The sequence below is a fragment of the Carlito syrichta genome, unplaced genomic scaffold (genome assembly GCF_000164805.1).
Source record: "Carlito syrichta isolate Samal-C Ts95f unplaced genomic scaffold, Tarsius_syrichta-2.0.1 Scaffold296851, whole genome shotgun sequence".
Classification (NCBI taxonomy): domain Eukaryota; kingdom Metazoa; phylum Chordata; class Mammalia; order Primates; family Tarsiidae; genus Carlito; species Carlito syrichta.
The window spans coordinates 5,216-27,905 of NW_007240947.1; the positions used below are offsets into that span (position 1 = coordinate 5,216).

Below are 22,690 nucleotides of genomic sequence, written 5' to 3' on the forward strand. Positions count from 1 at the left end.
AACGCTTGTGTGCTACCCAGCGCGGTCGCCTCCCCTGCGCCTCCCCAACCCCTACGCGCGCCTGACGCCCGCGCCACACTCGGGGTCAGCCTGGCCTGGGCTGGGACCAGCGCGGGAATCGCCACCTGGCCTCTTCCCTCTCCCCTCCTCTGCCCTTCTCCTTCTCCACCTGCCTTCTCGTCCCTGCGCGGAAGGATCTGGCCGTGCCGGCGACAGCAGGCCTTTATGGCTGGGCCACAGCTCGGGTCCCGTACTGCCGCTTTGTCCTGGCGACTGGACACCTGAGGTCTCCCTAAGGGGGTTCTTTAAAGGCATCCCACGAAGAGCCTTGTGCATGACTAGTGCCCCGGCTGGCTGGCGCCAGTGAAGACCCCGGGTGACTTTCAGCACACAGTGCAGCTCAGTCTAGTGAACCTAGACAGCGAACCACACACATTTTACCTTTTCTGTAACCACATTCAAATAGGAAGACAGGTTAAGTTAATCTGAATACCTTTTATGAAACCCAGTATATCCAAGATACATTACAACATATAATCCTTATTGAATTAGTGGTAAGGTATTTGAAATTTTGTTTCATACAAACCCACCAGTTTGTTTCATACAAACTGGTGTCTCACACCAGTGCACCTCGGTTGACACCAGTTCCATGTCCCGTGCTCACTGGCCCCAAGTGGCTAGTGGCCACCGAGTTAAACTGCACATTTCTTGTGTATGTGTGAACTGTAGCCAAAACCTGACATCCAACTCAGTGTTGTTGGAGGAACTCCTGTGTGTGGGGAGGCATTGCCTTGCAGTGAGACAACACAGCCGGAGGTGTGGTCCTTCAAGGAGTTTGGGTTCAGTTGAGAAAACAGGCATCCAGGGATTAGGTAGCATTTTTAATGGATGTCATTTGGGCAGCGATGACATAGCTGGGAGTATAAGTTGATAACAGATGGGATGCTGATAATTATCCTTAGGAATTCAAGGCTCTGCTGGTAGAGGAAAGCTTGGGCCTGGTCTTGAAAGATGGGTCCTGGGAGGGTGTTTTGGTTGAATGGAACTGAATAAAGCCTCTTTTGTTTTTAGGGTTGAAAATTTGCAGAGTTCTGAGGCAGGCGTTCAGACTGAAAGAGGCTTTCCACTCTCACTGACAGCCGCTGCCATGATTCATAGTCTTTTCTTGATCAACTCCTCTGGAGATATTTTCCTGGAGAAACACTGGAAAAGCGTGGTCAGCCGTTCTGTTTGTGATTACTTTTTTGAGGCGCAAGAGAGAGCCACTGAAGCTGAAAACGTGCCTCCAGTTATCCCTACTCCTCATCATTATCTCTTAAGTGTTTACCGCCACAAGATCTTTTTTGTGGCAGTAATCCAGACTGAGGTCCCACCTCTGTTTGTCATTGAGTTTCTTCACCGGGTAGTGGACACATTTCAGGTTTGTGAATGTGGGAAGGTTCTTAGTAAACTGTTAAGTGTCTTTATAGTTCTGTTTCTGTTGTATTTAGCCTTGGTTAAGAAACTTAAAATATAATGAAACTCTGATATTGCTCATTTTCTCTCCCATCTGATAAGATTCTTGTTTCTGTTCATTCAATTGCCTTCATCCAGAATGACAGATTGAATACTTTTGAACCTGCTGTGTGAGAAAGCCACCCTATGTGATATGCCTGTGTATAGTCTATTTAGTTCTGGTTTTACTTTTTGCTGACAAATTAAGAGTTTTATATTGTTTTTGTATAGTGGGCTCAATGCTAACCATTGTTGGCATTGAAAAAAGTGAAGTGTGCTGGGCTCGGTGGCTCAGCCTGTAATCCCAACACTTTGGGAGGCCGAGGTGAGTGGATTGCCTGAGCCCGCGGGTTCGAGACCCGCCTGGGCAACTTGGTGAGACCTCATCTCCACAATAAATCAAAAATTAGCCAGGCATGGTAGTGCGCTCCTGTAGTTCCAGCTACTTGGAACGCTGAGGCGGAAGGATCACTGGAGCCCATCAGGTCGAGGCTGCGGTGGCCAGGCCCAGCCACTGCACTCCAGTCTGGGCGACACAGTGAGACTCCAACTCAAAAAAAAAAAAGTGAAGTGTGTAAAGTTTTATTAAAGAAAAAGGTAGGCCAGGCCTGGTGGCTCAAGCCTGTAATCCCAGCATTTTGGAAGCCGAGGCAAGAGGATTGCCTGAGTCCAGGGGTTCAAGACCAGCCTGGGCAATCTGGTAAGACCTCATCTCTACAATAAATAAATTTTTAAAAATTAGCTGGACTTGGTGACACACACCTGTAGTTCCAGGTACTTGGAAGACTGAGGTAGAAGGATCGCCTGAGCCTAGCTGGCTGAGGCTGCGGTAGCCATGAGCATGCCACTGAACTCCAGCCCGGGCAACAGAGTGAAACTCCGACACAAAAAAAAAAGAAAAAGAAAATAAAAAAGTAGAAAAAGCTAAGTAATTCTTATCTTAACTGTCCCTGGCAGGGGTAATTTGTGAACCCATACTTCATGTTGGGTTGGGGGTGGTTGTCCATAGCATGTGAATGCCAGTGATGGGCTCATGTTGGAGACCTAAGATGGGAAATCTTACATACCTGTAAGAATTTAAGTGACACACTTTACAAGGCAAAGTTTTCATTTTGAGGGGTTTTTTTTTTTTTTTTTCTGAAATAGATTTGAAAATCTTGGGCAGAGAAAAGACAGAAGGGAGGGCAAGTTACATGGGAGGGAAGATTGCCCAGACTCTGGATGCAGACCATGGAGTCTGTTTCTAACAGAATCACTCAACTTCTAACTGTTGTGTTTATTTGCATAACTCAAATGATACAGGAGAAGTAAGGGCCCTTTGGTTTAACTCTATGTCATGTGAGATCTGGAATTAGTCACATGAATACAGGAATTGTGGAACTGGAAAAGAGAATGAGGACCCAAACATTGTGATAAAAATTAAAAAGCAAATGAAAGAGTCCTTTCATTTGCACTCATACCTATGTCACATGTTTAGAGCAACTTTCATTCCCAAGATAATTAAAATGCTTTATAAGTTTTTCCCTGCAAACACTCCTGATAATACTGTTTTTCTGGGATTCCAGTTCTTATGCAGCATACCAGCTCCTTTGCACAGTGAAAACCCAAGCATTCTAAGTCTTAATATGCAGAGGAACTAGAGGCAAAAGAAGCCAGTAGATATGATCTTAAACTACTTTGACTGAGCCACGTTATGATTTCCGTATGTGATACTTTGCCCATTCTAAGATGGACAGTCTCATTGGTGAAACTCAACAGCAATTTCATATTGCCATACCAGTATTATGTAACTTATTACAAGATAGGAAGTGGGAAAAATTGTTCAATTGAATTGAAACCACAAAGGAATTTGGGAAGGCAAAGTAAAGTTGCTAATTTGGAAGTCTGGGTCTTCAGAAATCGTTGTTGTGGAAGCAGTTGTTAAAGGTACCCTGATCTTAATGTCTTTTTTGATGTGTGTCCTCTCTGGCAGTGTTATTTTCCAGTACTGGACTATGACAGAAGAGGTCCAGGTACAGAGTTGCAAGCTCTTTTGCTGTAGCACTTTGTCACATTGCAGGTCTCCTTTCCAGTGTTTCTTTTCATATTATGCCTGGTTCATAAAGCCTAGTGAAGTGTTTGTTTATTGTTAAAAGTAAAATCACTCTTGGAAGGAAATATCTGACTTTTTTTTCCCCTTAGATCCTTTTTTTTTTTTTGAGTCAGTGTCTCACTCTGTCGCCCAGGCTGGAGTGTGCAGTGGAATGATCAGGCCACTACAGTCTTGACTTGCTGGGCTCAGACAATCCTTCCACCTCAGCCTTCCAAGTAGCGTGAACTACAGGCATGTGCCACCACATCTGGCTCATTTTAAAAAAAATTTTTACTGTAGAGACGAGGTCTTGCCAAGTTGTCCAGGCTGGTCTCAAATCCCTTGGCTTAGGCAATCCTGTTGCCTCCACTTCCCAAAATGCTGGGATTACATGTGTGAGCCACTGCACCTGGCCTAGATCTTCATTTTTTAAGAGAAAATTTTTTTGTTTTAGGAATACATTCCTGACTCCTAAGTGACTTAGGTATTGGAATCTCACTGATAATTGACACTATCTGATGTAATTTAGACTACATCTAATAGAATCTGTTCAATTTTGAATATCAAATAAATAGAAAGATGTTGAGACAATCTAGAAACCATACTATAGCATTAACAGTGGACAGATGTTGGGAGTTTGGCCCTGAGAAGTAAAAAACTGAAGTGAAAGCTTGCAGTTGTCTTCAAATAATGGCAGGCTGTTATGAAAACTTGCTCCTTAAGACAGCTAGGAGGCAAATTTCAGTTTAGCAAAAGAAAGAACTTTGTAATAATCAAAGCTGTTCATGAATAGAATGGGCTTTCTTAAAAAGGGTAGATTTCCCTTCACTGGCTGAATTCAATCTGGTTGCATGACCTTCTCAGAGGTTCTGTAAAAACATGACTGACATTGCTAGAAGGGAAACAGCATGACCACAAATATTTCTTTTTTTTTTTTTTGAGTTGGAGTCTCACTCTGTCACCCAGACTGGAGTGCAGTGGCCGCTCCCGGCCACCACAGCCTCAACCTGCTGGGCTCTGACAATCCCTCCGCCTCAGCCTTCCAAGTAGCTGGAACTACAGGTGTGCGCTACCACACCCGGCTAGTTTTTTATTTATTGTAAAGATGAGGTCTCACCAAGTTGCCCAGGCGAGTCTCGAACCTGTGGGCTCAGGTAATCCACTCATCTCAGCCTCCCAAAGCGTGGGATTACAGGCTGAGCCACCGAGCCCGGCTACCACAAATATTTTTTTCTAAATCATTATTATCATGCATTGCATTTTACATATTGCTTTATAGTTTACAAAGTACATTCACATATGTTATTACTTAACCAATCATGCTTAGTTCTTACATCCTTATGCCTCCAGTGATATTATCCTGATTATAAAACACCACAAAAGAAATCCAGCTGGACACATTGACTCACGTCTGTCATCCCAGCACGTTGGGAGGCGGAGGCAACAGGATTGCTTGAGCCCAGGGGTTTGAGACTACCCTGGGCGGCATTACGGGACCTCTTCTCTACAATAAGTCAAAAAAATTAGTCAGGTGTAGTGGTGCACACCTGTGGTTCCAGCTACTTGGAAGGCTGAGGCAGAAGGATTGCCTGAGTCCAGCAGGTCAAGGCTGTGGTAGCCATGAGCGTGCCACTGCACTCCAGCCTGAGTGTGGTGGCATGTGCCTGTAGTCTAACTACTCGGGAGGATTACTTGAGCCCGTTAAAGGATGCAGTAATGAACGGACCACTTCACTCCTGCCTGGGTGACAGAGTGAGACCCTCTTAAAAAAAAAAAAAAAAGAAAGAAAAGAAATCAAGACCCAAATTATTAGCACGATTTAATCTAACAAGTGACAAGATTATAATCTAAGTCTTCTGGTTTGAAATTCAGATAATTTGGTACCTAAATTTAACCTTTTTAATGAAAGATCAGAGTCCTTAGAATCCTAGCATCTTAGGAATGATCCAAAGAAATTGTCAGTTGTGCTAGCTCATCCCCCTCATTTCATTTTTTCTTCTTCTCAACTCAATTCACTGCATGAATGTTAAGAAGGTTAGTTGTGGTAGCTCATGCCTGGATGAGGTACCATAGGCTGCATATGGTAGCTCATGCCTGTAATCTCAGTACTTTAGAAGGCTGAAGGGGAGGATTGCTTGAAGCCAGGAGTTTGAGACCAGCCTGAGCAGCATAGCATTACAAAACACTTTTTAAATTAATTAGCTGGGCATGGTGGTGCATGACTGTGTTCCAGCTACTCAGGAGACTGAGGTAGAAGGATTGCCTGAGCCCAGGAGGTTGAGGATACAGTGAGCCGTGATTGTGCCACTGCACTCTAGCCTGTACAACAGAGTGAGACCCTGCCTCTAAAAAATAAATAAGAAAAGTAGAAATAGCACCACAGTAGGGGTAAAGATTTTTATGTACAATTCTGTGTTGTATCAAGTGTTGTCATTTTGCATAATTCTTTCAAATTATTGTTCATAAACACATGTAATAATCAAGATTCAATTTTGTGTACTGTATAATAACCCAAAGAGGTTAAATGACTTTAGTATATAGAAGAAGCTAGTAATGACGCTAGTACCATAAACTCTGTACCAAACCAGGCTGTCTAAGAGAACAGTGGTTATGCTGCATGCCCTCATTGTAGAAGAGTATCCCCAAAATAGTGAGTAAACACATATGGACAGACAAATCCTTATTCTCTAGGAACATTCTTTAGTTTTTTTATAGCCTCTGAGTGATAAATGTGTTTATTATATCTTCATCAGGATTATTTTGGAGTCTGCTCAGAGCCAGTGATCAAAGACAATGTGGTTGTGGTTTATGAGGTACTGGAAGAGATGCTTGACAATGGGTTTCCATTGGCTACCGAGTCGAACATCCTGAAAGAACTCATAAAGCCTCCCACTATCCTTCGAACAGTTGTCAACACCATCACAGGTATGGCAGAGGGGGAAACTGATGAAGCTGCTGCAGTCCTGTGTATGGCCAAATCTAGTGTTGTGTATTGTTTTAAATGTTTGTCTTTGGGCACTCACATGTCTGGGTGCTTTGATTTTGTTCCTTACAGTCTTTGAGTATAACCTGAAGTAATATTTTTATGTAGAAAATACCCTGATTTTTTTTTTCTTTTTTGAATTGGGATCTCACTACAGCCCAGGCTTGTAGTGCAGTAGCACATTCATGGCTACCACATCCTTGAACTGCTGGGCTCAGACAATGCTTCTGTCTCAGCCTCCCAAATAGCTGGAACTAAAGGCATGTGCCACCACTCCCAGCTAATATTTTGATTTATTGTAGAGTCGAGATCTCACCAAGTTTCCCAGGCTGATCTTGAACCTCTGGGCTCAGGCAATCCTGTTGCCTCCACCTCTCAAAGTTCTGGGATGACAGGCATGAACCACCACACCTGGTGGGATTAACATTCTTATACTTAAATCTTGGTGTGCATCTAGAATAGTTTCTTTTTAGTGCTAGGAACAGAAGTGCTGTTTCATGAGGTATGTACATTATAAGGTCTGTAATGCATTGTGCTGAGTTACCCTCCAGAAAAGTTTTACCAACTTAACACTTTCAGTAGCAATGTGTACGTGCTGTAGTCAACCCTATTATTATTATTATTATTAATTTTTTAGAAAGCTTGGCAATTTGATTGTTTATTGGTATCTTGTTATTCACACACTAATTTTTTTGTTATAAGGATATTAAAACATGTTCACCTGTTTATTGACTTTTTCCTCTATTGTGAATTACCTTTTTGTGTCCTTTGTTCATTTTTTGTTGTTGAAATATTTTTCCTTTTCCAGAAAGGATTTATGAAAAGATGTTAGGCTATTATGTATATTGGAAATAAACATGATAGTTTGTAGGAGTTCTTTATATATTTTGAATACTGCATTGCAGACATTTTCTCACAATTTGTCATTTGTCATTTAGCGTTTTTCATGTGTTGTTTAGCTACATTTTATTTATTTTTATTTTTTATTTTTATTTTTTTTTGAGTTGGAGTCTCACTCTGTCACCCAGACTGGAGTGCAGTGGCCGGGCAACCACTGCAGCCTCGACCTGCTGGGCTCCAGCGATCCTTCTGCCTCAGCCTTCCAAGTAGCTGAAACTACAGGTGCGCGCTACCACACCCGGTTAATTTTTTTGATTTATTGTAGAGATGAGGTCTCGCCAAGTTGCCCAGGTGGGTCTAGAACACACGGGCTCAGGCAGTCCACTCACTTCAGCCTCCCAAAGCGCGGGATTACAGACTGAGCCACCAAGCCAGGCTAGCTACATTTTAAATGTATTGATTTAGTCAAATCATTCTGCTTCATTAAGGTGTGGCATTTTGGGTCTTGTTTAATGCATAAACAAGATTTTCATGGAATTTTACAAGCTGGTTAAAAAATACATCTTAAAAAGTATAAAAGAGCCGGGCTCGGTGGCTCATCCTGTAATCCTGTGCTTTGGGAGGCCGAGGTGAGTGAATTGCCTGAGCCCATGGGTTTGAGACAAATTGGCGAGACCTCATTTCTACAATAAATCAAAAAAATTAGCCGGGCATGATAGCACGTGCCTGTAGTTCCAGATACTTGGAATACTGAGGCGGAAGGATCGCTGGAGCCCAGCAGGTTGAGGCTGTGGTGGCCAGGAGCCTGCCATTGCACTCCAGTCTGGACAACAGAGTGAGATTCCAACTTTCCCTGCAAAATAAATAAATAAATAAGTAAAAGAATAGTCAGGACAACTTAAAAGTAGAATTATGAAGAGATTAGATGGTTTTTCCCCATCAAATATCAAAGCATGTTAAGTTTGTATAGTACACAAGACAAAAACTCATTGAGTAGACATATTAGAAGAGCTAAGTGAGTTGTGAAAATAAAATATTTAAAAAGGGCAAAGAAAAAAAATACATCCTATCAGATACAAGATATATTACAGGTTGAACATCCCAAATCTGAAATCAGAAAAAGCTCCAAAATTTGAAACTTTTTGAGCACCAATAAGACACTTTAAGGAAATGTTCACTGGAGCTTTTCAGATTTAAGATTTTTGAATTTGAGATGCTCAACCAGTATAATACAATATTCCAAAATTCAAAAAATATCCAAAATTCAAAACACTTGTGGTCCCAAGCATTTCAGATAAGGATATCAACCTATATGAAGTTTTGGTAGTGTTTTTTAATGTAATATTGGTTCAGTAACATACAAGTAGATCATTGGATAAAATAGAAAGTCCAGAAACAGACCCTTGCTTTTATAGGAATTTGGTATAGATAGATGTGATCATTTATCATTTTGGATCAGGGACCGTTATCAGTGGACCAGGGGCCAGTTGTTAAATGTATCAAGTCAGTCAGCTTCAGTATGGAAAAAAAATTAAGTCCTTCCACTTTATAATGTATACAAAATAATTTTCAGCTAGATTAAGGAGTTTTTTTGTTTGTTTGTTTGTTTTTTTGAGTTGGAGTCTCACTCTGTCACCTAGACTGGAGTGCAGTGGCCGCTCCCAGCCACCGCAGCCTCGACCTGCTGGGCTCCGGCGATCCTTCCACCTCAGCCTTCCGAGTAGCTGGAATTACAGGCGCGTGCTACCACGCCCGGCTAATTTTTTGATTTATTGTAGAGATGAGGTCTTGCTGCCCAGGCGGATCTCAAACCCGTGGGCTCAGGCAATCCACTCACCTCAGCCTCCCAAGGCGCGGGATTACAGGCCGAGCCACCGAGCCTGGCGGATTAAGGAGTTTTATTAACAAATTTTATAATTATTAGAAGAACCTAGAAGAATGTCTTTAATCTCAGAAAAGGGAAGATCTTTTTTGAAAAGTATATTTTTTTCTAATTCTTTTAGTATTTTTGGATTTAATTCTTTAATCCATTTGAAAATTATCTTATATACCATATAAGTAAGGCTGTGTATTTATTTCTTCAAAATTGTTAGTTTTCTTAGCACTATTTATTTAATAATTTATCATTTTCCTGTTTTAAAATGATTTTTTTTGTTGTACTGTCGTTATGGATTCTTGGTCTGTTTTTAGACTTTCCTGCCTTATCACTATACTGCTTTAATTATTATAACTTGGTCAGGTGCCGTGGCTCACACCTATAATCCCAACACTTTGGGAGACTGAGGTGAGAGGATTGACTGAGCCCATGGGTTCGAGACCAGCCTGGGTAACTTGGCGAGACCTCATCTCTACAATAAATTTAAAAATTAGCCAGACGTGGTAGCATGTGCCTGTAATTCCAGCTGCTTGGAAGGCTGAAGTGGACGGATCACCTAAGTCCAGCAGGTCAAGGCTGTTGTGGCCATGAGTGTGAGTGTGCCACTGTACTCCAGCCTGGGTGACAGAGTGAGACTCCAACTCAAAAAAAAAAAAAAAACTTATTGTAACTTGATGATATGTTTTAATACATAGTACCACTTTTTAAGAAAACAAGTTTGGTGAGTTTTTCAATATCCTGAGTTCATTATAAACTGTAAAAGCCTTGTTAGTGCCTGAATAATTTATAAGTATTAAGTTATTTAAACCTGTATCTCACTTTAATCTAGAAAAAGATATTTGAGAGCCACTTTTGAAAAGATGAAATGTTTTATAAAGATGCTGTATATATGGGTTTTTATTCTTTATTTCTTTAGATTAGAAAGATCTAGGCAATGGAAGGAAGACATATAATTTAAATTAGTTATAGTATTTTATTTTTTCAGTATAAAACCTTTGAATTAAATTTTTTTATGCCTATGAGGGAAGAAACAAGTAAAGGAATTATCTACAGCTTTCTAGTATAGAAGAGATCGAATTTGTATTCTTTTTCCAAGTTTCATTACTGGTATGAGACAAATCATATACATTTTAGTAACTACCATAAGTGTACCTAAGAACCTATCTCAAACTGGAATGCTGTTTACCCAGGAAAATTTTATATCAATATGTAGATACCAACCCTACTGAAAGCCAATACATTATTTAAGCTGCAAGCTATTGTGGAATTTGAGATACTAAGTTCAGGTTACTTTCAAAACCAAAATATGATATCTGTTTCTCAGGTAACTTTTTTTTTTTAACCTTGATTCTGCTTGAGAAGGCAGACCAGATGGTGACAAGGAGTTTTAAAATAGACTAGGCTACCCTATATCAAGAAGTTGGCAAAACTCTCAGCTTCTGTCTTAAAAACACTTCAATTGAGTTCATTAATAGTAGGCACATCGAATCTTCTAGGAAAGTGTTCTGTGGTTATTACAATCAAATTGGCACTAAAGTACAGTAATATTGTCTCAGGAAGCACCAATGTGGGTGACCAACTTCCTACTGGGCAGCTGTCAGTGGTGCCTTGGCGACGGACTGGGGTGAAATACACCAACAATGAGGCCTATTTTGATGTGATTGAAGAGATTGATGCCATTATTGATAAATCAGGTAGGTGCCTTAATATGTTCTCAGAAATAGGAAAATAGGCTGGGCATGGTGTCTCACCATGTAATCCCAGCACTTTGGGAGGTTGAAATGGGAGGATTGCTTGAGCCCAAGAGTTTGAGATCAGCCTGGGCAATATACTGTGGTCTTATCTCTACAAAAAAAAATAGCTGGGTGTGGTGGCTCATGCCTATAGTCCCAGCTACTCCAGAAGCTGAGGCAGAAGGATCGCCTGAGCCCAGGAGGCTGCAGTGAACCCTGATCGTGCCACCAAGAGAGGGATGGAGGGGAGGGGGCAAGAAGCCCCTTTTGTGTGCTTGCTAGTATCAGAATTTACCTCCATTCAAGACTATTCACTTTAATATAGTGCCTACTTTGTGTCAGGCACTGTGCTAGCTATAGGGGATAGACTTTAATATAATGCAGACCAGTGTTTGTCTCACACTTTTACTTGATTTATAGAACTTCTTCAATAAAAAAGAGAAGTAACTAATCTCTTGTTGATTAGGTTTTCTTTTCAAAAATTATTTGACTCCCAATTTGTGCTTTAATTATTATAACTTGATATAACTCCCAATCTGGTATAAAATGGTAGAATTAAAGTGATAATCACTAAAATTCAGGGAGCCTTCTTTTCTATCTATTCTCAATTAGATAAATATGACCAGAAGTCTTAGACCTTAGGAATTTGTAGTAGCCAGGCATGGTGGGACCTATCTGTAGTCCCAGCTACTGAGGAGGCTGAGGCAGGAGCATCACTTGAGCCCAGGAATTGGAAGCTGCAGTGAATAGCCACTGCAGTCCAGCCTGGGCAACATAGAGCCTGTCTTTAAAAAAAAAAAAGAAAGAAAGAAACGTATGGAAAATTTTCTTCACATTATTGAATTTATTTATTCAGCACATGTTAATTGAAAGCTTGTAACATAGCACAGTGTGGATAGTGGGCATTTGATGACGAGTAAAACATAAGTCTGTGGCCACAGAAAACTTACTGAAAGTCTAGTGTGGGAGGCAGAAGGATGAAAGGGTGAAGCATACTAGAGGTGCCCACCCATCCTGAGTGCAACAGACAGTGAGGGGAGAGACGTCTCATCAGAAGGATGTGTAAAAGCCATTAGGACCTGCATGGATTCAGGAGCTAAGTGTGGACAAGCACTCTAAGATAAGGAAAATGTTGTTAGGAAATAAAGTAGTTCAGTATGACTGGATTGAGAGGCATAAAAAGAGAAAAGTAAATGTGAGACTTTGAAACTAAGCAGACATAGCAGCTTTTCATGTTAGCCCCAACTGGAAGTAACCCAGATGTCCAGCAGCAATAGAGAGGATACATAAATTTTTATGTGATCATGTAGTGGAATAGTATATAGTAATGTAAAAGAATGGACTACTGGCTGGACATGGTGGCTCATGCCTGTAATCCCAGCACTTTGGGAGGCCAAGGAGGGAGGATTTGCTTGAGTCCAGGAGTTTAAGACCAGCCTGGGCAACATAGGGAGACCTTGTCTCTGGCGAAAAAAAAAAAAAGGATGGATTACTGATATACCCAGCAACATGAATGAATCTCACAATATTGAGCAAAAATTCAGATGCATGAGATTATATGCAATGTGATCACATGTGTGAAGTTTTAAAACAGGCACAGTTGAATCTAAGGCAATAGAGGTCTGCATTTGGGGGATACAGATTGCCCAAGATATGCAAGAGGGAGCATGCCGGAATACTGAAGAGTCTTAGATCTGGATGTGGTTGGTACTTGTACAGATGTATATGTATTTAAAACACGGGGCTATATACATAAGATTTTTGCATTTTATTGTTTTAACTTAATAAAAAAGTAAAAAAAAAGTGACAGCCAGAGCTGTCATGAAGAACCACGCAAACCATTTGAAGGAGAACAGTTGCAGCAATGGGAAAGTTCTAAGTTGGGGGGCTCCTTGCTGAGACTTGGGGTTTAGAACCATCTGTCTGGCCACTGTGTAGAGTAGCCAGGAGCAGGTGGGAACCTGCTGCTGAAGTCCAGGCCCAAAGTACAGATATCACAGTAGCAGCAAGGTGGGGTGGGGGGAGAAATAGACATGAGAGTACTGAGTCCTAGAGAGAGAAATTGATACCTGACTGGGTAGGGGACTGAGGAGGTAGAGATGGTCATGGATGCTTCTGGGCTTCTGGCTTAGGCAGCAGGAGAGGTGGGTCATTGTGCAGGTGTGGAAAGGAGGATGAGTAGGTCCAGGGAATGAGATCACAAATTCACTTTTGACATGTGGAGTTTGAGTGTCTCAGGGACACGCAAGTGGAGATGTCCATTAGGCAGAAGTGGGGCTGAGTGTGAAAAGAGTGGGAAATAATTGGCCACAAATGAACATTGACACCCTGGGAAGTAGGTAAAAGAACCCAAGGAAAGTTTGTAAAGTAAAAGAAGTTCAGAATTGTGAAAAAGAAAGGGAAACCTGCAGAAGACACTGAGGAAGAGGAGGAACATCGGTAACATAAGTGATCGATGGTGACAGGTGCTGCAGAGATCCTGAAGGATAGAAACCACAAGTATCCATTGGGTATAGCAGCAAAGTTCATTGGTGACCTTAGGAAGAGCAGTTTCTATCAGAAAATGTTCTGAACCATTGGCTAAGTTAATGATGTGCGGTTCAATCCTGGTACTAGATTGAAAACTCTGTTAGACTAATAACTGTTTCATTAATCTTTTTATGCCCATTACTTCATCATAGTGTCTCATACTTGATATGCAGTTGGTAAATGTTTGGAAGGGTGGACAAATAGATTGGATAAATGAATTGGATGACTGGACAGAGGAAAGAAAGGGAGAGAGGAAGAGGGTAGGGAGGAAATAAGATCATTGGGAAGCACAGAGAAACGTTCAGTAATCTCTTATGTTCTTTTTGTCCTCTGTCTCAGGTTCCACAATTACTGCTGAGATCCAGGGGGTGATTGATGCCTGTGTTAAGCTGACTGGAATGCCAGACCTTACACTTTCTTTCATGGTAAAATCCTGGGCCAGAGATTTTTCTTGGGATAAGAAATAAATGCTCTTGAAAAGACAGAGCGGTGAGAATAGACCAGAACAAGAAGTAATTAGGACAGCCACAAAGCTTAGTCTTGAATTTTCTATCAGTTACTGTAGAATTTCTCTCTCTCTGTGTGTGTGTGTGTGTGTGTGTGTGTGTGTGTGAATAAAAACAGCATCTAAATTACTTTTCCGAAAGCACCGTGAGTGTTTAATTCTTCCTTCTTGCTTTTCCTCGCCTGGTAATGTAGAACCCCAGGTTGTTGGATGACGTCAGCTTCCATCCTTGTGTTCGTTTCAAGCGCTGGGAATCTGAGCGGATCCTCTCCTTCATCCCCCCTGATGGAAACTTCCGCCTGCTCTCTTACCATGTCAGTGCACAGAAGTAAGCAGCCCTTATGATTAAGAATGGAATCTCTGTGTGTGTATGTGCATGTGGAAACAGTATCTGTAGTGATTAAGAGCTGAGGCTCTAGAGTTACCTGAGTTCAAATTCCAGCTTCTATAGTTACTAATTAAGTAACCTCAGGTGAGTTGCTTAACCTCTCTGTGTCTGTTTTTGTATCTGTAAATTGAAAATAATAAAAGTATCTTGTTATGAGAGTTGAATAAGAGAATCTAAATAGCACTTAATGCAAATAATTCCTCATTAAGTTTGCTGCTATTTTGTGTTGTTATATGTCAAATTAGAACTTTTTTTTCTCAAATTAGAATCTGAGCATACCTGGATTCAGTACCCTAGACTCAAAATGATCTTGACATTCTCTCTAATTTGGAGCCTAAAGGCTTTGAAAGCAGTATTGTGTGGTGAAAGGTATGCAGATGGGAGAGCCAGGAGGCCTTAGGGCCCTAGTACCTTCCTGTGCAATGTAGAGTAAATCATTTAGGGAAATACTAGAGTGCTTGAGGTCAAAGCCTGTGGAATCAAACTGCTTGGACTTAAACTCTATCTTCAATACTTATTTTATTTTTTTGAGTTGGAGTCTCACTCTGTGGCCCAGACTGGAGTGCAGTGGCCGCTCCCGGCCACCGCAGCCTCGACCTGCTGGGCTCTGGTGATCCTTCCGCCTCAGTCTTCAAAGCAGCTGGAACTACAGCACGCACTACCACACCCGGCTAATTTTTTTTATTTTTATTTTTTTTGTAGAGATGAGGTCTCAATTGCCCAGGCAGGTCTCGAACCCACAGGCTCAGGCAATTCACTCACCTCAGCCTCCCAAGGCATGGGATTACAGGCTGAGCCACCTAGCCCGGCTTCAATACTTATAATATATCACTTTGGGCAAGTTACTTATCCTCAGTTTAGTATAAGGACATCAGTATTTGCCCATAAAATGAGCTCCTATGTCATATTTATTGGGAGGATTCAATGAGATAAGTGTACAATGAATAGAAAGCATTCAGCATAGAGACTGTCACATAGGAATACTCAGTAAATGTTAGGAACTGTTAATACCTCAGGATTATTCTGCAACTTTTCTGAGTCTCTTTTCTCGCCATCAAATATTGACAGCCTTCCCTACCTCATAAGGTTTTTGTGAGAATCAGATGAGGTCAGTTGAAAGCACCCTCAGGAAATTATAAAAGGCCCAAGAGGTATGAATGTTACTCTCCTAAGGACAAACAAAGACTAGTCACATGTTATAAATGAAAACACAGAGATATAATGACTTCATTTTTGTTCATTATGCCTTTCTCATTGTAGTATACCCTTTGATTTGGTTTATATTATTAGTCATTAGAAGAGTTTATTTACTAGACAGCATCTTAGCTTTTCAAAAAAAAAATTAGATTCCTGGGTTAATTTTTTAAGGCATGGAGTAAGGATATAAGTAAGGGAGAAGAAGCTGCCAGCAGGGCAGAAAAAGTATAATGTGAAAGGAGGAAAGATTGTCATTGCCCAGTTCATTAATGAAACAGGTGTATTGTCTCTCTCTTTTCCAGTCTGGTTGCAATTCCAGTGTATGTCAAACATAATATCAGTTTCCGGGATAGTAGTTCACTTGGACGCTTTGAAATAACAGTGGGACCCAAGCAGACCATGGGGAAGACCATAGAAGGAGTGATTGTCACCAGCCAGATGCCCAAAGGAGTCCTGAACATGAGCCTCACTCCATCTCAGGGGACGCACACGTTTGACCCAGTCACGAAGGTAAGGGGTTAGTGGGACATTTTGAGTTGCTGATGCTCAGCAGAAGTACCTGTTCAGGGACTCTCTGCAGAGACTCTAGACCTTGTTTGAAAGGCGAGATTAGGCAACAGAGCATTGTTTTCTCCTTTGAGATAATTTATGGTTACAAGCAGGATTTTTAATTGAAAAACACCCTAGAGGCAGCTTATAATATTGTGAACAGACATCCTGAGGTTAGAGCTCAACATGTCAAATGAAAGGTTCTGCTGTAATTATTTTATTAGAAAGACCACTTCTCTATTATTATTTTCTTTGAAGATGCTGTCTTGGGATATAGGAAAAATAAACCCCCAAAAGCTACCAAGTTTGAAGGGGACCATGAGTCTTCAGGCTGGAGCTTCCAAACCAGATGAAAACCCCACAATTAACCTGCAGTTTAAGATCCAGCAGCTGGCCATTTCTGGTAAGTGACCCAGAGCTTGGGTGACTTTGAAGGAACTGAAATGTTTTTCTCCCATAAAGCACAGACATCAGAAAGCCTTCTCGGGACTCCCTATTTACAAGATCTGCTTTCATTACCTGATGTGCAATCTTTTGGAAAATTTTTTGTAGAAAGTTTGCAATTCTTACTTTGAAGTTGGCCCAAATGACCTGAATAAAAGTGTCCAAGACACTAATGAGAAAGCAACATTGGTAGATGCAAGTGCCCACAGACCACTGTTGGTCATCCTAGGGTTGTTCACTTGAGCTTGCAGTGTTTCCAAGTGAGATGATGCTTCCATGTGCTCAGCTGATGACTCAGAAGAGTAGTCTCCACTCCTTTCTCCTAGCCTTGCTCATGTTTGCTTGTATTTCCATTTTGGAACCATTGGGCCTGTTCAGGTCAGTCACTGCAGCCTGTACTACCCAAGGATGAGAGTCACCAGGTACCACTTTGGGTCATTTTCTGTGTACCAGGTGCTATTTTAGTCTCATATTATGTATTTTCTTATTTAATCCTTAGAACAAGCCTGTGCGGTAGAAAGGAAATGGCTTTAGTTTTATATGAAGTTCCTATTTTTCTTGACCAACAGACCTTATCTGATTTAAGTGATTAGAATTCATTTAAATGATAAGCTCTTCCATCTTAAGCACTCAGTAGACTATAAAACTCTATACAAGATTTTTTTTTTGCCTGATACAGTGAGAATACTGAGGAAGCATTCATTTATAATTCATTACTTTTTATTATTCATTTAGTTATAATTTATTTCATTATTAATTCATTTATTTTGTTATTATTAATTCAGGTATTCAGTCCCATCAGTTGAGAAAACCACTCAGTGGTCATATTTTGTCCTAACCTCATTTCAGTCTGCACATCACTTTCTGCCCTTTCCACTTTAGGGACAAGTCTTCTCATAGGCAGCTTTTTTATTGGAGCCCTTTTTGCTGTTGGGGTCTGTCCCCAGAGTGGAGAATCCATGTTCTCTGAATTCCTTGTTGTAGGGATCTCCACCCCACTGCCCTCTGTATGTTGAAATGAATGGAAGCAGCTGTGCAACCCTCTTCTGAATAATTCTCACATCTTCTTTTTCCTCCCTCCCTTCCTTCTAGGACTCAAAGTGAATCGTCTGGATATGTATGGAGAAAAGTACAAACCCTTCAAGGGCATAAAATATATGACCAAAGCTGGAAAGTTCCAAGTTCGAACCTGAAGGGAGAGCTTGGAGAGAGAACAGTCACGAACATTTTTCATTCTGTACTTGTCTAAAAGTAAAAAATACCAACCTGTCTCCTAGGTCAGTCCTCTCCTGGCCCCACCCACTTCCTTTTCTCCTTAGCCCTCAGTGCCATGAAACTAACCAAGGGAGGAAAGGATCACGAGGGAGGAGTGGACAGAACTGAAACCCAGTCAGCACCAGCTCAACCCCCAAGAACAAGGTGTGTGCTGTAGGGTAGGGTGCTTATGCTGTGTGTGGCTGTTTTCAACATGGTGGCCAAAGAAAAAGCCTGGCATTTGCTGCTTGCTTGTCTTTAATTACCTAAAGCTAATGAAAGACTTTGTTGAAGGTAGAAAGAGTAGAGAAAAAGAAAGATTGGAAGAAAAATCAATGGAAAGGAAGGAACAGTTAAGGATCTGACCTGTGAGGGAGAAGAAAGAGGAAACAGTGTGAAAGAAGAGTTGTGAGGAGATGTGTGGAAATGAAAGATTGGCAAGAAAAGTGAGCAGGTTGCATTGAGAGAGTCAGGAGGAAGAGGGTTGAGTTGGTTCCTTTCTGATCCCTCTACTCTTGTATATGAAAGGCATTTGTACTTCTGGAAATGAACTAGAGGCTTCTTAAATTTGAGTTCACTGTTGACATGGAACCCCCAGTAGAATCAGATTTTCCCTCAAAGAAAGTGATGGTACCGGGCTGACTTTCAGGTGCTACCTGTTGCTAGTTTTTAGTATTTAGTCTCTCATCTTCCGGGAGAAAGTGACCAGCCTCTTGTCATGGTTATCTAAAATGCTTCTTTCCCTATCCCAAGACAATTCTACTCACTTCACTTTACTGAATTCACCAGACTTTTTCCTATTTCCTGATCCTTCCACTGGATTTTCTAAAAAGTAGGAGAGTTTCAGAGAAGCCACTCCCATAACCTCCAGTGCAGCCATCTTGTATGTCACAGTGTTGGAGTTGGAGAGTGGCAACTTACTTCCTGTGAAGGTGGACCACAGCTGTGAGCAAGTGGGTCCACACTTGGGTTTGTCAGTTCTGGATCTTGATCTGCCCATTGGAAACTTTTTCAGCAGTAGCCCTAAGTTAAAAGAAAACTTACCACCATGGGTATGGTTGATCCTTGAAGCTGCTTGATGAAGTTCCATTTCCTCACACTTTTATTTTTGTACTCTATCATGTATTTATTAACAGTAGATATCTACCAGTCCATTTTTGTTTTAAGACAAAAAAAAAAATTCCCCTAAATCTTTGAATAAAATTAATGCTATAGGAAGATGGACTGTGTTGATCATGGATATAACCTACCCAGTTTAGGAAACATGGCATCTGAAGGAATACCTCAGGCTTTCCTGATGGGTAACTTTTATTCTAGTTCAGTGTGTCTATTACTATTTAAATATTTGTATAAGAGGTTTCTTAAGGAATGATTGTGCTTTGCTTCATGCATGGAGAAAAGGAAGACTTATGCTCACCAAACCTTAGAACTTTTCTCTGCAGGCTTGTTTCCAAATACTTGTGCAGATTTCTTGCTAGTTGTATCTTCCTATTTCCAGTACTAATTTTCGCTGCAGAGTAGTGTTGCTTTGTTGTTTTCTCCTGAGATAAACTGTGCTGTACCCAAGCAGATGTGTTTCATACTCTGTCACTCCAGAATTGTCCCTGGACTGCAAAGACCCATACCCACACCTACCATGGAAAGGGAAATGCCTGCCTGTGGGTTCCCAAGTAACTGGTATCACTTCTCCTGAAGGGTCTGGAGGACTTTAAGGTTCCCTAGGTCACAGGAACAACTAATCTTGGTCTTGGAATGTTTTTTGTTTGTTTGTTTGTTTTGTTTTGTTTATAAGTGCAGCTGTTTTATTTCTTCTAGAGCTCATCCTATTTTAGGGGAAGTATCTTGGAAGAAATAAAATGTTTTTAAATGACGGGACCTGTAGGTCTAAACATGCATGAAATAACTATCCTGTCACGTGTGCAGCCAGACCTCTGGAGTGCAATGAATGTCACTGCCACCACCTGCGATGTGTAGGTTAGCTTAAGTAGTGCAGGGTGTCTCCATCAAGGTGTTCAGGCCCATATGTGTTTAACATGTGCAGAAGGAACCTCTCTGTTTAAATTTTAATAAAGTTGAGTTTTACCAGTCCTTCGTGTATTAAGTGTTTTGTTATTAGTACTAACAATAATGCTGTGCCATGCAGGCCTCAGTAGAAACAGTTAGTAAGGAGTTTAATCTACTCAGGAGACTCTTACTACTTTTATACTCTTCAGCCTGGAGACTTAACGCCACATATATAGTTTGAGTCATTCTCTGGCTATCTCTGGAAGATAGGGGATGTTTGTGTTGATGCCATTTTTAAGATTGTAAGAGCTTAGATCCAGTTCAATCAGGTTATTTTCCCCAGGATATAAAAGACTAAACATTCCAGCTGCAAATGTCTATTCTACTACTTTATCCATTCTCTTGACCTGCTTCTCAGGTTGATTAATTTAGGCATGAAACAGGTCTTCAAGGGACTAGACATCTTCACTGTAGTAGAAGTTTCTTGGAAAATAAGGCTGGGGAGTTTGTGAAGTGTAGACATTGATGGTTATATTGCCATTCCACATCTGTATCAACCTGAAGACTTTTGTTCACCAACTGCAGGTGTTGGTGCTTATCAGTGTTCCACCGTCTTCTCAACCAAGGTTTACAACCTCTTCTCCCTGGATCTGCATGGTTTTGGCCCTTGTGGAATGACAGGGTTTACTGTATACATGTACTTTCTTCTGTGGCCAGTAGATGGTGACTCACTGCCACCAATAAATACTTACTTTTTAGTTATTAGACATTTTGAGAAGAAATTTAATTTGAAACTCAAACTTCTTCAGTTTTCTAAGTTCGGGATTTATGTGTCTTTGGCTTTTGAAATTATGCACTTGGTGATAAACAGGTATGACTGGGGCTGTGGGAGGACGTAGTGTCTGCAGCTGAATTCCCTCTAGGTCTTCACCTATTAAGATGAACTGCTTGGTCATCCTGGACTCCTTCTTCAGGTCTGTCATTTTTCAGCTCTGTTAGCATCCATTTGTTTTATTAACCAGCTGGAGATCATGAAATATTTATTTCCCCGTTGTAGCTATTAGCTTCCCTGATAAGTTCCAGACATTTGTCTTGAATATCCTGACCCGTGCTGGGTATGATGTATTTCCCTCGAGTGTATTTCAGTATAATTCATATGACCCTGTCTTGTGGGACTGGGTCTCTGTCCTGTCACTCAGGAGCCTCTTCTGAGCAATCATCTCTGTCTGTCTGGTTCCCAAGGCTCCACTGGAGGAATGTTGGGCTTTTAACTTTGCCTTTCCATCCTGGAGCCTCCTGCTTCAGTTGGCTTCTTTCTTTTTTATTGTTTAATTTTTTATTTTAAAGATGTGGGGTACAATTCAGGGTTAGGTATACAGATGTTTATTATGCAAGTACTTTTGTTGATGAGGTGTGCCCCTGCCTCCCCGGCAGTTCAGCTGGTTTCATTAACCCGACTATGTGAAGGAAAACTTATCATACCACAGTGGGGTGAAGCCGACTGAATGTCTGCTAGGGTGCCATACCCTGGAGTTCTGCTTACTGCAGTCCTTAGACAGTGCTTTACAGAAATGGCTTAGATACACATCTGTCTAAAATAAAATCCTGGTCGGACATGGTAGCTTAAGCCTATAAGCCCAGCACTTTGGAAGGCCGAGGTGAGGAGATTGCCTAAGCCTATGGGTTCAAGAACAGCCTGGGCAACTTGGCAAGACCTCATCTCTACAATAAAAACAAAAAATTAGCTGGACATGATAGTACACACCTGTAGTTCTGGCTACTTGGAAGGCTGAGGTAGAAAGATCACCTGAGCCCAGCAGTTTGATGCTGGGGTGGCTGTGAGCATGCCGCTACACTTCAGCCTGGGCGACAGAGCAAGATTCCAACTCAAAAAAATAAAAAAATAAAAATAAACAAAATCCTTAAACTTGTTTTTTTTTGTTGAGTTGGAGTCTTACTCTGTCACCCAGGCTGGAGTGCAGTGGCACGTTCCTGGCCACCAAAGCCTCGACCTGCTGGACTCAGGCAATCCTTCTGCCTTAGCCTTCCAAGGCATGTGCCACCATGCCCAACTAATTTTTTGATTTATTGTAGAGATGAGGTCTTGCCAAGTTGCCCAGGCTGGTCTCGAACCTGCAAGGTCAGGCAATCCTCTCACCTTGGCCTCCCAAAATGCTAGGATTATAGGCGTGAGCCACTGCACCTGGCCAATCCTGAAACTTGTAAGTGTGCAGTCTGAAGTCAGAAAGTGTGTGACTTCAGTCTCTGTGACCTGCGTTTAGTTAACTGGGCTAGGGACTTCAGCATTTTAGGGAAATCCTCTGCTCCCCTGTCCCTCCCCACCCTCTCATCCCATCAAGCTCTTGGGTTTTTGTGAGTTTAAACAGCTTTTCTCCCAAGAGCCTCTAAACTGAGCAGCTCTGACAACCCCTGGAGAGATGGAGACACTGCAGCCATATTCCTCCATGAGAAGCTGTGTGTACACATCCCCACCAGCGGCACCTGCGTCAGTGGGTTTATTCTTGGAACAAGGGTGGCAGCAATGGCAAGAGCCACCAGGCAGCAGCCAGGAAGATGGGCGGCATCTCCTGGTAGAAAGAAAGGGTCTAGGAGAGGCAGAAGGCAGCACTGCTTAGGAAGCGCTGCACTGATCTGGAAGTTCATTTTTCTGAAGAGCAGAAAAGCAAGAGAGAATGGGAAGGAAATGGCCTAAAATACCAGTTTCCAGTCAGATCCTGCAATTGGGACATTGCTGTGTTAGCAGGTTCATGCTGGAATTTCTTCCTTATCCCCCACTTTACCTCTGTCCTACTGTGGTTACTG

General features: G+C 41.5%; 1 protein-coding gene across 2 annotated transcripts; it reads left to right on the top strand.

The window, feature by feature from the left end:
- The first annotated feature begins 971 nt into the window (after positions 1-971).
- AP3M2 (adaptor related protein complex 3 mu 2 subunit) lies at positions 972-19,951 on the top strand. Of its 2 annotated transcripts, XM_008054604.2 has the most exons (9): positions 972-1,015; positions 1,072-1,420; positions 6,319-6,490; positions 10,821-10,958; positions 13,866-13,951; positions 14,226-14,359; positions 15,919-16,126; positions 16,424-16,568; positions 17,702-19,951. In XM_008054604.2, exons 2-9 carry the CDS (start codon positions 1,148-1,150, stop codon positions 17,800-17,802), a joined length of 1,257 nt encoding a protein of 418 aa, XP_008052795.1. In that variant the 5' UTR covers positions 972-1,015; positions 1,072-1,147; the 3' UTR covers positions 17,803-19,951. The 2 variants fall into 2 exon arrangements, with proteins under 2 accessions (XP_008052795.1, XP_021566336.1); XM_021710661.1 differs by lacking the exon at positions 972-1,015 and having other exon boundaries at positions 1,070-1,420; positions 6,319-6,330; positions 10,802-10,958.
- Positions 19,952-22,690: the final 2,739 nt, after the last annotated feature.